Here is a 16,857-nt window from a genome sequence, read left to right as displayed (position 1 = left end):
ACGCTGTATCCCCTTACCTGCTTGGGGTTCATCATTAATTCAGCAGGCAGGCAGGCGGGCTGGCTGGCAGTTTTGTTTTCCACCGAGGCAGGATGCTGCAGGGGTCTAGGAGGAAGCAGGGAGCACCAGGGCAGTTGGAGCCGATGCTGAACGGATCATCCCAAGATCATCCCCCTATGAGCCCCCAGGTCCAGGTCCAGGGGTCAGGGGAAAGGGCCCCGGCCCCAGAGCCTCCACCGTATCCTCCACCTCCTCCTCCATGTACCAGGCCAAGGCTGGTCTTCCACACCCAGCTCGCCCATGGCAGCCCTACGGGACGCATCGAGGGCTTCACCAATGTCAAGGAGCTGTACGCCAAGATCGCAGAGGTTTTTGACATCTCTCCTTCAGAGGTAACTAGCATCACAATGCTTTATCTGTGTGTTTCTGTTCTCGGCAACCGATTCCAGAATTGACGCTATGGAGCAATGGTAGCGCTAGGGCAGGCACAGAGGTATTGTTAGATTACTTTAGTTTTATGACATAACAATGGTGTGGACCAATTCATTGGCCATATTGATACCAGTATGCAGCATACGTTCCAAGGTAAGGAACCAAGTCAAGTAGGCAATCGTTTCAGCTACAGAAGGAGGTGCTAGCTGAAATGTTTGTCTGGAGTTCTGCCTTGGAATTTTGATGAAGTTCTGGATCATATATGTTACACGTGAACTGTGCTACCGTAACTAGTTATGATGTGTTCTGCTGACGGTTCTTTTAGGACAGCACAGTAATATTACAATGGTATTTACAAAACTGTTTCAAGGAACCCTTAAACAATCCATCCTTCTCAGTGAAGCTTTCTTTCGTTCTCTGCTTCCCCTCTTTCTTTATTTATGATGCAGTACTGTGAAGCAGCAGCTCGCTTTCAGGCTTGTCCTAGTTATAATAACGCTAGGCACTGCTAAAAACGGAAAACTCAGGAACAGCACTTTTAAAACACAATTGCCTTACTATTAATATATAGAGAGCTCGCAATTATAGCACCCGGTTCTAACTGCTCCCAAGCCACTTTGTTCATATAATGTTTTATTTATGTCGTTCTGTTTGCAATTTCTAACAGCACGCTTCCTGCCTGATCACTGTTGCTAGGGCCACTTGAAAAGTTAGATGCACAGAAACTATCCTGGTAAAAGCTGCTGTGTTCCACAATTAGGTTCAGTTGTACAATAATGTATTCCTTGGCGCAGGTTTACTTGCTGTGCACTATACTTTATCAGAAAGCCTTGTGGACTGTCCCTTTTGTCAGCCAAATTAGCTTGCTTTCCAAAAATTATTTCTTAAAGCTTTCTTAATGCTCACAACCGGAATACCAAAATCTCCATTTGGTGTTTTTTAATTGACAGGAATAGATGATTTTTTTAAAAAACATGGGCTAACAAGATAGCAGCCCGCTTACATATGTAAAAGCTGTTTTCAATAATTCAACATGTTAATTATACAGTGAATGCAAGCCCAGGTTTTATTAAAATGAACTCCGTGGAGGTTATAGATTAATTAAAATACAGTATTACACAATGCTACAGCTGCAGAAATCCTATAACTATACAAGTATGGTTTAAGAATCAAAGAAGCTCTATCTAGGGCAGCACACTGTATAGAATATCACTTTGTGTTTTAAACTTGGGTGGCAGTGAATGTGAATGTGGTGGCAGGATGTTTCTCTCCACTTCCTGTCTGACTGTTAATAACAGTACTGACTGTTCCCAGAATAGCTGAGTCCTACTGGGTCAGAAAATTCACCATCTGGGCCAGTTAGTGACACTGGGTACCTGGATAGTCTCTGATTTCAGCAGGCTGGCCAGCTGGAGCTTTTTAATGCCCAAAGCTCGTTGTGTAGCAGTAACATTTTTTTATAGTCATGCATTATGAAATCGGTTCATTTTTAGCTTTCCTTTACTGTAAAGGCTGTAAATCTTTGTTGATTTAAATTGCAGTTGTACCTTTTGGTGTAAATATGAGTTAACTTTTAAACTGTACAGGAACCAATAAAACATGTTTTATTGGAACCGGATTTATCTTAGATCTGTCTGTCCCATACTGAAAATACGTTGTTTTATTTTTTGATACATTACTACTGTAACTCATATTTCATGAAAAAAATCTGTACAATAAACTTTTAGGGGAAAAAAAGTTTTTGTAATTTTGAATATCCTCTTAGCTTGCTCTGAGCTAGGTTATGCCATTTAAGGGTTTTAATGAAACAACACAGACAATCTGTGATCTCAGGTGGAAGGGAGTCCAGTCCAATGCAGCATATTGAGGTTGAATTTATTGGTTTGTTTGACTTCATAATAAATCTCTACTCATTGGAGTGGCTTTTTTTTTTAGCCAAGAAGGATGGACAGCTCATTTTCTAGTCATTTGTTTTAAGTTCAAATGATTACCTGCACTGTAGATTATACATGTGCTGGTCACTTTTTGTAGTAATATTTAAATGTTTCAAACTGCTATCATGATTATTATTATTATTATTATTATTATTATTATTTATTTCTTAGCAGACACCCTTATCCAGGGCGACTTACAATTGTTACAAGATGTCACATTATACATTATTTCACATTATACAGATATCACATTATTTTTACATACAATTACCCATTTATACAGTTGGGTTTTTACTGGAGCAATCTAGGTAAAGTACCTTGCTCAAGGGTACAACAGCAGTGTCCCCCACTGGGGATTGAACCCACGACCCTCCGGTCAAGAGTCCAGAGCCCTAACCACTACTCCACACTGCTGGTCAGTTTGGACGACTGGGGTTCGGTTAGCAAGGGTCTACTATATTCAGACCTAGCTCTTCAACCAGGTTAGTAACACACAATATACAGCGTGCAACGTGGGTAGATTCAGACACTCAGAACTACAGTATAACTTTGTGAATTATGATCCCATATATCATGAAGCTGCACAGTAGGATGTAGAACATGTCTGGTGCTGACGATGTGTTCTTGGAACTGTCTGTGCAAACAGTGCATCATTTAATAACGAATGTGGCTTCAGCTGCTGTTTTGAAAGGGAGAAGGGCTGGAATTTCTATTGGTGTCATTACATGATGAGAATGTATTTAACCCCTTAACTTCCAACCATTTTTTGTCTAGCAATAATACAGTGTGCCCAGATATCCACTGCAAAAGGTGAACAGCACCCTGCAATGCCCATTGCTGTGTCACACGTGATGCAATGCTCAGCCACCCCTCTAGATTTTTAAATTCAGCCTCACAAGACAGAACTTTTCACATGCAGTATATTATGTGTTGTCTAGTTACATAAATAAGGTAGCTTTTCTCATTTCAGAAATGCTTGGGCATTACAGGGTTAATACATGCATTTAAAAGAAGAACCAAAAGAGCCTGTTATAGTGGGTCTACAGGCACAACTGTAGCATTGTGCAATCTGGGAAACAGAAAATGCATTGGCAGAAACCGACAACTTGCGCAATGTGAATATAAAGGGTGGAACGACACCTTAACACAGTGGCTTCCCTAAATTAGTTAAGTGAACCAGCTAAGGGTTAGAAGCAAGGGGAACGGAGCAGGTCAGAGTTGAGACCTACTGCACTGATGGCCCAATAGCACGCGGTGCAGGTCACAGTATAGTATACTTACGGTAGCCCTGATGGACTGCTTTGTACACAAAAAATAAGATCAAATGATCATTAATAATGGATGGCTATTTATTTATTTATTTTTTTGTTAAACCCAGTAACGCTCCTGTATTTTTGTATGGAGTAAAACCATACTTATGTAACTTCATTCCTTGCGCAGAATACTAAACGCAAAACGCAAAATGTATTGCATGTGAGCATGCTGGCTTTTTTATGTCACAGTATGCTACAGAGTTTCTTGCACAGGGCTTTACAGGAGTAAAGGTGATTCCTGAATGAGATTAGTGTTCATGCCAATTCTAAATCCCATGTATGGATTGGTGAATCATGTGCTGGTGCAGCAGATATGTCTTGCCTCTGAGCCTGTATTGCTATGCGTGTGTATCCCTGATTCCATCTTCCTGCTCTCTTCCCCCTTCAGATCCTGTTCTGCACCCTGAACTCTCACAAGGTGGACATGCAGAAGCTCCTGGGTGGCCAGATTGGGCTGGAGGACTTCATCTTCGCCCATGTGAGGGGAGAGACCAAGGAGGTGGAGGTGACCAAGAGTGAGGACGCGCTGGGACTGACCATCACTGACAACGGCACGGGGTACGCCTTCATCAAGGTACAGGCAGGGGGCGCTTCTCTCAACTGGTCATACCCTGGGTTTCAGCAATGTGCCACATTATTAGAAACTTTCTTACTACTTCTGCTGTATTTGTATTATATGAGCAGTCGCTATGGCTGGTTTCACAGACCCTGATTAGCAGTAATCTCGGACTGACTTATGTTAACTTAGGTAAGGTGGTTTAGGAAAAGACCTGACGACTGTGGATGCGATGCGATAAGACACAAGAGGCTGGTGAATTAGCCTGCTGTGTCATCTTCAAAAGTTGTTAAAACTCATGCTGCTAATTATTATGGGCTGGAGTTAGAGTGTAATTGTTTTAAGTTTCTGTGGTATTATCACCCCCCCCCCCCTCCACACCCAGAGGATAAAGGAAGGCAGCATTATAGACCATCTGAAGACAGTCTGTGTTGGCGATCACATTGAGGCGATCAACGACCAGAGCATAGTGGGCTGCAGACATTACGAGGTTGCCAAGATGTTAAAGGAGTTACCGAAAGCAACGCCTTTCACCCTGCGCTTAGTGGAACCGAAGAAAGCCTTTGGTGAGTGTTTTGATAATCATAATGCATATCGGGCAAAATTTTTTTTTTTTTTTTAAAAAAGCAAATACTTAACCAAGCGTTTTCTGATATACATCAAGCTGGAATCATTAAAAGAAAGAAATAACCATGCCCCCATAACATCATGACAGGAACACAAACGTGCCCAGTGCTGTGCAGACTGAATGGGCTGTGCAATACTGGACAAGGGCTCCCCCTGCTGCTTCTGTTGAGTAGCTGTCAGGTGAAAGAATTATACTGTGCAGGTCTCAGCTCTGATAATCAACTATCTTTATTGTATAAGCCTAATAATTGTCAGGTCCCCTTTTTCTTGAATATTTAGGTGTCTTTTTTTGTGGCTTTTACTTTATAATTTATCCAGGGTATGTACAGTAGTGTGCAAATGTATATTATAAAAATACAGTATAGTATATTTTCAGTATATAGTAAGTATATATATATAAGCAAAACAGATTTAAAGACAAACACTAAGGCTGTGAAGCTGCATGCTAGAGAATGCAGTCTATAGGTTGTCCAGAAGGTGGCACCAATCAGTTACTATGCCACTGAACAGAGTCCACGCCAGGAAAGAAAATTCCTGGAAGTGAAAACAAGTGTGTGCTTTAGAAGGAAGGGCAGGTTGGACCGCACTTCCTTTTAAAAATAGAACTTACTGTAACACACTTTGTCTTCTCGTAAATTAAGCTGAAATAAAGTTATATTTCCGGTAATTGCAGGCCACTGCTGTGTCAGGGCATTAATAAAAGAAAGCGATTCAAATAAGTGTCTAAACAGTAGAAAGATTGAACCAAAGTGATTTCCGTTGCATAGGTACAAGCAAAAAATCTTCTCCTATTCAATCAGACGTCTTCAGATACTTTGTTTTATTTCCAAACATTGGAGATAAAATCAGGCCTTCTGTCCAAGTTTTTTGTCTTTAATCTTTATAACAAATGTAAGCTGATGACTTGCATATCCTTATTACCATTTATAGACTTAATGTGCTTAAAAAAAAAACATTGAAAAAATATTAAACAGATATATTTTTATAATGAAAAATGGAACAGGAGTGAATACTACAGGGATTCCATAGCGGTTTGATCCGTTCCTGGTTTTACTAGGAGTTTAGTAAGACACACCCGAGCTTGTTATCTATACACTGGGGCTAATGAAGCTTGTAGTAAAACCTGGGAAGGGTGAAACTGCTATGCAATAGGAGTCTTCGTTCCTTACCTGTATTCAATCTATATTCTCTATTTACCGCAAACCCTGCTCTCTCCCTGTCTCTCTGCTGTTGTTGAATCTGACATTAATGACATAATGTTTAGAAGATTGCCAATATGATTAGGGAAAGGCCGCATCACATTGTGGCATTCTCTCAGCATCTTTAACAAAATGCATTCCACATTACCGCATGTTTACCTTAACCAAATAAACACGAGCTAGAACTACAGTAACTTTAAATACCGCGAGAATAACTTGCAGGGTGATGGTATTAGTTCCGCCGTATTGCTGTCGTATTACCATTGCTGTGAGTAAAGATGTGTTTTTAATGAGGAAAGACATGCGTTGCGTTTGGTTGTTGTTCAGCTAGTTCTAGTTTCTACAAAGTGATTGATTTCTTCTTGCCTAGGGGGGAAATGACAAACAGGATCTCTTCCAAGCGATTCTTTTCCTTTTCGGTTTTCCCTCAATTGTGAAATAGGAGACCCCCCCCCAAGGTGATTAACCCTGAATGATGCATGCAATGTTTTAGTTTGATTTCTTAAACCATCTGGCCACTTACACTGTGATGAGCTCCTTACTGATGTATACGTGACCTGCTCAGGAAAGACCCGGTCAAAGTATTTCCCTTGTCCCGCACTCAGTCCTCTTTCTTAAGTGTTAATGGAATGATCAGGTGCCAGAAATCGAGACCATTATATTCCTGGAAGTTCTGAGGCTTATTATAAACTTTACTGGTCGTCTCAGACCAGAACCATGTAGAGTTCTCCTTATCCCACAGCTGCAATAATATTGAGTAATGTATTTACCACGTGGCGGATTGTGTATTTTGACAGTTCCTTTAACTTTGTCCTAGTTTGTATGACCCAGCTGGTGTAATACACAGACAACCCTATTCCAGCAGTACTTGCGATTTTTAGAGATGGATAAGCAGAATAACCTTAACATATACACATGTGTCAGAAGTTGAACTGGATGGGGTTTTTTTGCAGTAAATCAGCCTTCAGATCTTAAGATCTGGCTTAAAAAAACGGTTGTAGCAGTCCAAAGTTTATACCTTCTATAAATATTTGAGTCCACTTGTTAAACATACTTCTTCAGGAGAGCTGTGTTGCTCGTCACTGTTATTACATTCCTGTCAATATCGGTACCAATCTTAAGAGAAAGTTGGGACCCACTGAGTCTAAAAGAAGCTCATTTCATTGACCAGATTTTCCCTAATTCCCTGAGCATTCTGAGAGCAACCTGTTCCCTATTGTTCACTCTGCCACAGCCTGCGAGGTTTTAGTCTTCAGCTTGACTATTCTGCACTAGGATTGTAGAGCTATGCGGAGTTTCAGGCAGACAAAAAGTGACCTTTATTTATTTAATCAAAAGACTAAATAAATAAATCCTATATTTCAGTCTTCAGATGGTCTGTGGTTTGTTTAGGTCATGTCAAGAGTGATTGATTGAACGTCATAAATACACTGCAGTGCTGCCTGAGGAAAACCTGTCCCTGCTGCTTTTATTGCTCATTTCACACTTCCTACGACGATAAAATTTGAAATGTTGTGTTGCATTTATAATTAAGATAACAGGATATCTGAGGATGAATCTGGTTAAGTACACTCTGCCAGGCATGGCATTGCCTTGGTTACAAAATCATAGGGACGCTGTTTGATAGGAAAAAAAACACCCTGAACCGATCGAATCGATGCAGGGAAGATGATGGCTGCAGAGGATGTTGAAATTAGGAAGGATTTCCAGCAGGTCTCAAGGGACCTTTTATTAGGAACACATCCTGTGGAAACATAGCATTAGAAGTATGATGCAGGGAACCGGAGACTAGGCGGTTTGCACCACATCCAAAATTGGATTGCATTATGTATTATGAAATCGACGTCCAGTCTTAAATGGGTGTTTGTGACAAATCTGAATCACCCACTCTTTGTGATTTTTCTTTTCCATGGCAATATGAGTCATCCCAGCCTTAATGGATGATGCGGTTTCTCTCTAATTGGATAAATGTCTAAAGGGTAAACTTGACCTTGCAAATGTTGCATGTGAGCTTTTCATGGGGTTGGTTGAGGGGAAAAAACAAAAGGATTTTTCTGTGAGGAAAATATACTGAATTTTTTTTTTTTTTCAAACCAGTGCCAGGCCTTTGTGCATCACTGTACTTCCTTACATAATACCTTATGTATGTTATTATTATTATTATTTGTTTATTTAGCAGACGCTTTTATCCAAGGCAACTTACAGAGACTAGGGTGTGTGAACTATGCATCAGCTGCAAAGTCACTTACAACTACGTCTCGCCCAAAAGACGGAGCACAAGAAGGTTAAGTGACTTGCTCAGGGTGCCACAATGAGTCAGTGGCTGAGGTGGGATTTGAACCGGGGACCTCCTGGTTACAAGCCCTTTTCTTTAACCACTGGACCACACAGCCTCCTGTGTGTGTATGCCAATGCTCATAGACTAACAACCCGTGGCACTGGGAGATGAGAAGCATACATAGCTGGCATAATGTCGCTTGGCTTGGAGAATATCCAAACTTTCTGTTTATCTATCGGACACAATAAAAAGCATGCCTGTAGTGGGCACCATTGAAGTTCATTTGCGCACATCACACAGTATAAATGAACCCCTGAAGGTATCGACCTCCTCTCAGCATTATTATTTTTGTCTGAACAGGAACCTGATCAGTACAGTCGTAGCTCATCAGAAACTTCAAACTGTCTTGGGGTTTATAAAATGATCGGCACTGCTCATGTGTCGGGTCTCATGTTCTCTGTGTTTAAAATCCACGCTGCTGTCGGCAGATATGATCGGCCTGAGGACCAAGTCTACAAAGTCAGCTGGAGAAGGGAGGATGGGCAGCGGCAGAGAAACTCTGCGGCTGAGATCCAAAGGGTTGGCAACAGTGCAGGAAGCAGTAAGTACCCTTCCCCTCTCACAGTTGAGTGTGGACATCAGGAGACAGATCCTGCCAGATCTCAGGAGCCAAAGCAATCTGGGTCACTACTCTCCTTATTGGCAATGTGGGACCTTCAGGTGGTACAATGTAGGAATTGCTGTATTTGTGGACATCAAAGATTTCACCCTGTACTTGTGTGCAAGTGGCCTTGCGCTGTAAGAGACGTGATTAGAAAGTATAGCTGAAGGTGTGCTTTGATTTAGTTCAGGACAGGGTCGAACCTTCCATTGAAAAATTGTTAATGTTTTTTCTGTGTGTGAGACCATCTTCAGGAACAGGGGTTTGATTGACTGAGTGTGACTTAATAGAGTACTTTAATCACATTTTTTCCAAATATTTAAAATCTGTTTAAAATCCTCTTATGTGTGTTCTGTATGGTTCTCTGTTTCTGATTAGTTGATTATTTGCCAAGCTTACCGACTGGCTGATTGGTGGGGAGGTTGGGAAGCGTATTAGTGTTGCGCTGTGCACTGCAGCCTGTAGGTGAAGCATTGTGCTCTGCAGGCTGTGCAACACTGATATGCTTCCCCAGCTAGAGGAGTCTTTTCAGAAGCAGTGTTTGCTGGAATAGTTAGTAAGAATGGCAAATAATATTCCAAGCAGAAACCAAACATTGGGAATTATGCAGAACACGCATAATACACGGAACGGGCTCATACACTTTAATGTTGTGTCATTAAGAGCTGTTGTTTCACCCTTGCAGCCTAGCGAGTTTGAAGAACGAGCCGCCAGGAAGGTGGACGACCTGTTGGAGAGCTACATGGGGATCAGAGACGTGGAGCTGGGTGAGGAAAAAAGACAAGCGTCTCAAAATGGAAAAAGAAAACCTTTGCTTTCTAGCTCCATCTTTGGGTCGGATTTGTATCATGCCCTTTTTTCCCTTCTCTCTGGCTTCTGTTACTCCAAGTTATACAATTCTCTAAATCTTCCTTGTCCTTTGTACCTTAATTAGATCATCTGTGAAACCAGCCTTATGTGCATGAGATTGTTTCAGCTGTTGCCTGTGGTATGCGCTCATGGTTTATTTTAAGTGGCTGTACTCTTTATAATTCAAACAAAGGTTTCTTCATCAACAAAATACATTGGAGAAGTGCCACAGCACACTGATGAATGAGGCTGTTTATTAACGCTACTAACATCTTGTTTAGTTTAGAAGAGCAGGGGACAAGTGAGCTGAAGAAACGCAGACCAGGACACGCTTTAAAGAAAGAAAAATAAGTAGACTATGTTACGGCAACTAAGTATGCATAACATCATAACCGTCAGGGCTATTAGATTATGGCTTTGTTTTTAAGTGCACCTCATCCAATGAGCAGAGCTCCTTTTTTGTAAAAAGCATGTCTCAGGGGGACTGTTCCCGTTCTTTGCCTTGAGGGGTACTGGCATTGGGGTGGAGTCAGAATTAAGCACATGTCCACTGTCCCATGCAGAAAGGGTAAAGGGACACATTCTGGAAACTTCTCTTTTGTAGAATGGCACAGAAAAAAACAAAATGTTTCTTTGGCGGTACAGTTGTTTGTGACTCAGTTATAAGGTCCCTATTGAAAATTGTTGGTTAATAGTTTTTGCGGCTGGTACAAGCGCGCACGCCTTTAGTAGAGCACGAAAGATCCACCTGTAGATTAAGAAAGCAGCTGTCCAGCTCTCTCCCTGTCAACGTTTCCATTTCCAGAGGCATGCTTTTTGTCTTCCGGGAGTTTGAAAGCCTCAACAACCCTTTTTGCAGAAGTGTCCCTAGAGAATGCTAGGGGGGCGGGTCTTCAGAGTAGCTGTAGAAGCATCCGTTTGGACAGTGAGTATCAACAGATATGATGCATGACAGCTATGGCAGGAAGTGAGCTCCCAGAATAACATGACATCAAACTGGCTTTGGCAGCTACTGTGTGTGATTGAGATGAAGTGAAACTAGCCACATGTGGCTAAAGCTCAAATTTCACCTCAACGTTTTCCATATTATTTTGTGTTGTGCCGCTGTGCACTATACTACAGTGTGGTTCACAGCTCTGCATCCATTTGCATGCTACCCTCATATGACTGTAATAGGTCATTGTGGCCCACCCTATGTAGATACAGTACTAGGTATAAATTATATTTTCTGGCACCACCTAGTGGAAATATTTTGTTAATTACACTATTTGATATAACTTGAGCAGTTCAAATCCACTCCTGTCCGTTCAGGTTTTGTTTTCTCCTGGTTGTATAGTGGAGTATATATTAATATTATATTCATTCCTATATTAATTGCTATATTCATTCCTGTCTGCGGTTTGTCGTGTAAAATATCCTGCATTCAATCAGAAGCTCATCGTAATTCATCGTAAGTTTACCAAAACTGTCTCTGATTGTGTTGACAAATATCTGACCTTGCATTCTAAAATTCCCACAAGACATTTAGTTTTCTGCAGGAGAATTGCAATGCTGTTTTCGTGAAGGACAGCCTTCGAAAGGAATGCTTTGAAGAACATTTCTGTGCTGAGAAACGACAGACCCGAGACCTTGGCGATGGGAAACCAGAAAAGCATTTGCATGATTTGTAATTGCATGGATGTGTCGCTTGTTTTCCTGGCAACAGTAAATCACACAGTCCTTAAACAATCTGGATATGTAACATAAGAACATAAGAAATTCAAGAACGGGGGAAAGGTCATTCAGCTCACCTATGCTTGCACGCTGTGGTGCCAGTGTGGTCCGCGTTAGCACTCAGGAGTGGAAAAACCCTGTAAATTAGTGAGGCTGTTGTAGGACTACAAAAGGGAAAACTATGCAGTGCTTGGTATGGTGATGCTTAAAGAGCCCTGGCACGGGTCTTTATTACAAGCTGAGTTAATACTGATTAATAATACATAGTGAAGATTTCCATTAGCTGTGATTCTCGTGGAACAGTCCCATCAATGCCCAGAAATTAGCATGTCTATTATTATTGCAACGTTATTTTTTCCATGCATATCGAATCCTTTGTTGGTGCAGTTTTGCTAATTATTTAGGTCTACTTTGCATTCATGATTTTAATGTGAACGCCATCTTTAAACAATATTCTCTTTTCATATTTATCCCCATCTAATAATGCGAAACAACATGGCAAAGACTGTGGGTTAGATTCACAGAGTGGTTTACTCCAAATCCTCACACATTAGCTCAACTGTGTCATAAAGACAAGCGCAATAATGTTACCATTCCAGAACTGAACAACTCCGGTTTTTAACGTAGGGCTTGTAAATTAGTATGTTGCTTATTTTTAGTTTTAGAATTTTAATTGGTGTTTTGTTTTTTTTTCAATCATAAAAAAAAAGAATTTCGGGTAAAAAGCATTCGAAAATCTACCCCTGTGTATCTTGTTATTTTAGTATCTAACGTAGAAGATTTTGAGTTTTAACAAAATGTTACTTAACTGTTGCTAAGAAATCAAGTGCAACTTAAAAATAAAACAAATGTTGGTCCCGACATTTTGCCAGCTCTAATCATTCTTTGCTATTGGCAATGCTGTAAGCTCACAAGAGTAATTTTTTTTTTTGTATATATTTCTCTTTCAGCTGCCACAATAGTGGAAGCAGGGAAGGACAAGACGACGCCTGATGACTTTGCACAGGCGCTGGATTCAGTTCTGGGGGACTTCGCCTTTCCAGACGTGTTCCTCTTTGATGTCTGGGGGGCGATAGGAGACGTCAGGAACGGGGGGATTTAGGGGGGACAGGAAATCTGCAGCACCGGACACTATTTCAGCCAACATATTAGCGTTTTAACAAAGTCGTGCTACGCAAACTGATTTTTCACACTCTCCACAGGCGCTGGCAATCAGTTCAGGGTCATTGGTGTTGATTGGGCTCCCATTCAGAGTGAAACATGTGAAGAAGCAGCTGCTTGGGTTTGTGTGGATCGCTGCTTTCTTAGACTCTGTGGAGAACAGCAATCCACACAAACCCAAGCAGCCGTCTCTTCACTTGTTTCACCTGGAATGGTGAATTAGTTTTAGAGAGCTTGATCAGGATTATCGAATAATCCGTTGTGTGCCGCACTGATAGGCACACATTTAACGACCTACATCCCATTCCACCGCTAGGAAGATGTTAGGAATGTGGACAGTTTCAAAGCCCGTATTGATTGATATATTGGAGGTTTATTTGAAATTGTCTTACAGAAAAGTTAGAGAAATACCATTGTCACACCGAATTTTTTCCTTGAAGAAATGTAGCAAAACTTTGTGGGCCCTTATTTGAGTCCACAAGGAGATATTCAGATACTGTCTCTGAAACCCTGTGCCCAAAGCTGGGGTATCTGAACACCTTACAAAATCATTTAGAAACAAGTTTTGTAACCCCTTTTAATATTACAATCCTGCTGTTGTTTTTTTAAATAATGGTTTGGAACTTGTATTGATGGCTTTATGATAAGTACCAAATTAATTTTTCTTTGAAAAAATCACATGCTGTATTTACATAATTTGATACAATTAACTTTTACGGTTAACAAAATTAGAGTACGTTATCATAACAATCTAGTTAAAGAGAAAATTTAAATAACAGGAAGATGCCAATTACAAATGCTGCAAAAAAATGATGACAATGGCACGTAATGGGTTAAGTAAGGTATGTAGTGAAGTCTTTTTTTCCATTACAAGTACAAATGGCAATTGTATTTTAGGCTCAGCTCACCGCTACCACCCCTGCGCTGATTCGGGAGCGGCGAAGACGAACACACGCTGTCCTCCGAAGCGTGTGCCGTCAGCCGACCGCTTCTTTTCACTCTGCAGGCCTGCCATGCAGCCAAACCCAGAGCTACAGTGTCGGAGGACAACGCAGCTCCGGGCAGCTTACAGGCAAGGGTCTGGTGCGCGGTGAGCTGAGGACACCCTGGCTGACCTAACCCCCCCCCCCAGGGCGGGGCTTGGCCAATTGTGCGCCACCCCCTGGGATGTCCCGGCAGTGGAATAGCCTGGACTCGAACCGACGACCTCCAGGCTATAGCGCAGTCCATGCGGAGTGCCTTTAGCGGATGTGCCACTCGGGAGCCCCACAAATGGCATTTTTTTTTTTTTTTTCTAAAAATTTAGTCGTCGCCAATTATTTTACCCCGGTTTTCACCCCAATTTAGCATGCCCAATTATTATCTGTATCCCCGGCTCACCGCTCGCAACCCCCCCGCTCAGCCAATTGTGCGCCGCCCCCTAGGAACTCCCGGTCACGGTCAGCTGTGACATAGCCTGGATTCGAACCTGCGATCTCCAGGCTATAGGGCACATCCTGCGAGGAGCGCCTTTACTGGATGCGCCACTCGGGAGCCCCCCACAAATGGCATTTGTAATATTAAGGCACTCATGTTCTTTAACTTTAAGCAATCATTTTCTTGCGGATTAGATTGTATGTTGTTTTTTCATTTTCCCACGTCAACACACCCTCCTTTAAAGTGCAGTTCACTAGACACTCCATGCTGAAGTGCTGATGTATTGAGAATGTCCAGCTGTCAACGCTTTGAGGACCAGAAGCAACTGTGTTTCCTCCAGGAAAGAAATCTGCATTGTTTTCTATTACATCTTATATACAGTAAATATATTTAAAAAGTACAACTATTCTTGTGCCTGAATTTGAAATGAAATGAAGGCTCTTGGTACTGATTTGTTTATTTGTGTTTATTTTTTGCTGTGGTTTTAGCTTTTAGTGTGTTCTATTTATTTCTTATTTTGTTTTATACATTTATTGACCTGGTCCTGCTAAATATACAGACTTGACCTCCAGTTCAATCATACTTTATGTATGAAATTTCCTACATTTCTTGTGTAACCGACCATCTTTTTCATTCGAAAAGCCAAACAGTTGTTTTCAGAAAGTATTTCCATCTTGGTGGCCCATTCTTTATATAATCCAAAGTGCTATACTCAATAAAAGTTTCTTGTAAGCTTGCTGATTAAGGTTGTATGTGATATTTGCTGCATGAGATCAATGCAGTTACTGTAAACCCTCTGTGTTGGTTTTGAGTGTTGCATCAAACTTGTACCCTGAACTATTCTTTAATTGTTTTGAAAGGCGTAAGCCATGTAAAGTTATAAAACGAGTAAGCAATGCACATACATTAGGCACAAAGAACCAGGCTGCAAGCTGAGGTTTATAATACGTCTCTGGTTAAATCATTAACTCCTAATAAATTATGTTCCTCGTGAAACAAGACTGTGGTATCTGTCAGTCTAACAGCCTAACTGCTATTCTGTATGAAGACCTGTTTTGTTTGGCTTCTGTTGCGTTGGTAATAAAAACACTAATATGATGCATTGTTTCTTCATCTCATTACTTGTGGACTGAGTTTATGAGCTGGACTGGCTCTGTTCCTCTTTCTCTCGTTGCCGCTCGCAGTGCAAGCCTCTGGATCCCACAGGACCTTAACGAAAGCAAGATGTTGCAGCGAGGTTGGATAATTGTGTTTTTTTTTTCTTCTTCTTAAAAGACTGTACACTCTGTCTTCATTCATCACATGCCCGAAACCAACGTTGGACATCTTCCAATAAAACAAAATACCAGTTAATTTGTTTTCTTTAAATACGTTTAATTATGTAACTGTGTGTTTGTGTTGATTAGGGACTATCAATGGGCCTAAAATTGATGTTTAAAAACATATTCACAGTTTATTCCAGACAGAAAGCTTTTTTTTGTGTGTGTGTGCCTTGCATAGCCCTAAATGATATTTAAAGCGTTCAATCAATGCAGCTTGTATCTGTTGAATGCCGGATGTTCTCGGTCAAAGATTCTCGTTTTCCCATCATTGGCATCTGTAGCAGGACAGCATCAGAAATAAGACTCAATGAGTCAGGAAAAGCTGCAGTTAAGCACGTAACTGGACTTTAATACACAAACAGAACACAAATAAACAAGGGCAAGGGTTAAAAAAAAGAGTTTAAACAAAACAATACTAAAGACACATTGAAGTCAAACTGGGCAGTCGCCTTCACTGACCAATACAGAATATCCACAGAACACAGTCGCACACACAAACATCTTCTCAAACGCCTAATTAACCATCAATCATTCAATTAAGGGACCAGCCACATTTGAACCTATATATTTATATATATACACACACATTATTTGAATTTTGGGCTGTTGCCCTGCCACAGGATCATATTCATGATTTTATTTATTTATTTATTTATTTATTCATTCATTTTACGTTTAAGAGTTTTATACAGTGAAAAATAACAGATGGCTGGCACTGGTAACTTGCCACGTATTTCCTTAGGAGAATGTTTTACAATGCATCATTGTGTACAGTACAACAGCTAGCAATACATATGAACTCTTCTTGGAGGCTGAAATATAAACTGTGTGTTATGAAACGCCTAGGGCCCAAATGTTTGCGTCCGGTACAAAAGGCAGAGGCAAATCACCCCAACAAGACTTCAGATTTCCATCTAAACGTGTGATATGAAGAAGCAGCCAGAGATGTTCTCTTTGGACAGCTCTGTTGTGTGATCAAAGGCAGATACTCGCATGTACTCCCAGATGAGACTTCAGAGCCTTGGTTCATAACGGAGCAGTGACACTGCTCTACTGGGTCCAGTAAAGGGACCAACCAAATGGTACCTCTTAAAGTTTAATACTTCAAGCATTTTGCCTTGACGTTACCTGTTTTAGCAATGCAGACTGCTTTAAGTTTTCTGGTGTGTTTTTTTCTAACTGCAATGTGACAATGAGTCACATGATGATGCATCTAAGTTTTCACAGGGTTGGTAGTTTACTGTGAGTTGGTCTTATTAGCGAGGTAATTGAGCAGAGGTTTGATACGTTTACAACTGCAGGGGGTGGCCTTAATACTGAAGATAATAGAAGTAAATCATGTTTAAAAAAATGACTTAAAGTGAGCCACTGTTTGAACGTAAAGACGGTCATTATT

The 16,857-nt window shown here is 41.0% G+C and overlaps 1 protein-coding gene across 1 annotated transcript; it reads left to right on the top strand.

The window, feature by feature from the left end:
- The first annotated feature begins 81 nt into the window (after positions 1-81).
- On the top strand, positions 82-15,442 carry LOC131721059 (PDZ domain-containing protein GIPC3-like). The gene is made up of 6 exons (XM_059014173.1): positions 82-392; positions 4,068-4,253; positions 4,621-4,801; positions 8,828-8,940; positions 9,686-9,767; positions 12,513-15,442. Exons 1-6 carry the CDS (start codon positions 93-95, stop codon positions 12,662-12,664), a joined length of 1,014 nt encoding a protein of 337 aa, XP_058870156.1. The 5' UTR covers positions 82-92; the 3' UTR covers positions 12,665-15,442.
- Positions 15,443-16,857: the final 1,415 nt, after the last annotated feature.

The sequence above is a fragment of the Acipenser ruthenus genome, chromosome 47 (assembly GCF_902713425.1).
Source record: "Acipenser ruthenus chromosome 47, fAciRut3.2 maternal haplotype, whole genome shotgun sequence".
NCBI classification, from domain to species: Eukaryota; Metazoa; Chordata; class Actinopteri; order Acipenseriformes; family Acipenseridae; genus Acipenser; species Acipenser ruthenus.
Note: the sequence above shows the minus strand (reverse complement) of the source record. Positions and strands in the feature narration are given on the sequence as shown.

What these genes read in the sequence shown, in the direction of transcription:
- LOC131721059 (XM_059014173.1), top strand. Translation starts at nt 93, where the DNA reads ATGCTGCAGGGGTCTAGGAGGAAGCAGGGAGCACCAGGGCAGTTGGAG. An exon ending in CGGGGTACGCCTTCATCAAG is followed by an intron (nt 4,254 to 4,620) that starts GTACAGGCAGGG and finishes CTCCACACCCAG; the next exon opens with AGGATAAAGGAAGGCAGCAT. An exon ending in GGAACCGAAGAAAGCCTTTG is followed by an intron (nt 4,802 to 8,827) that starts GTGAGTGTTTTG and finishes TGCTGTCGGCAG; the next exon opens with ATATGATCGGCCTGAGGACC.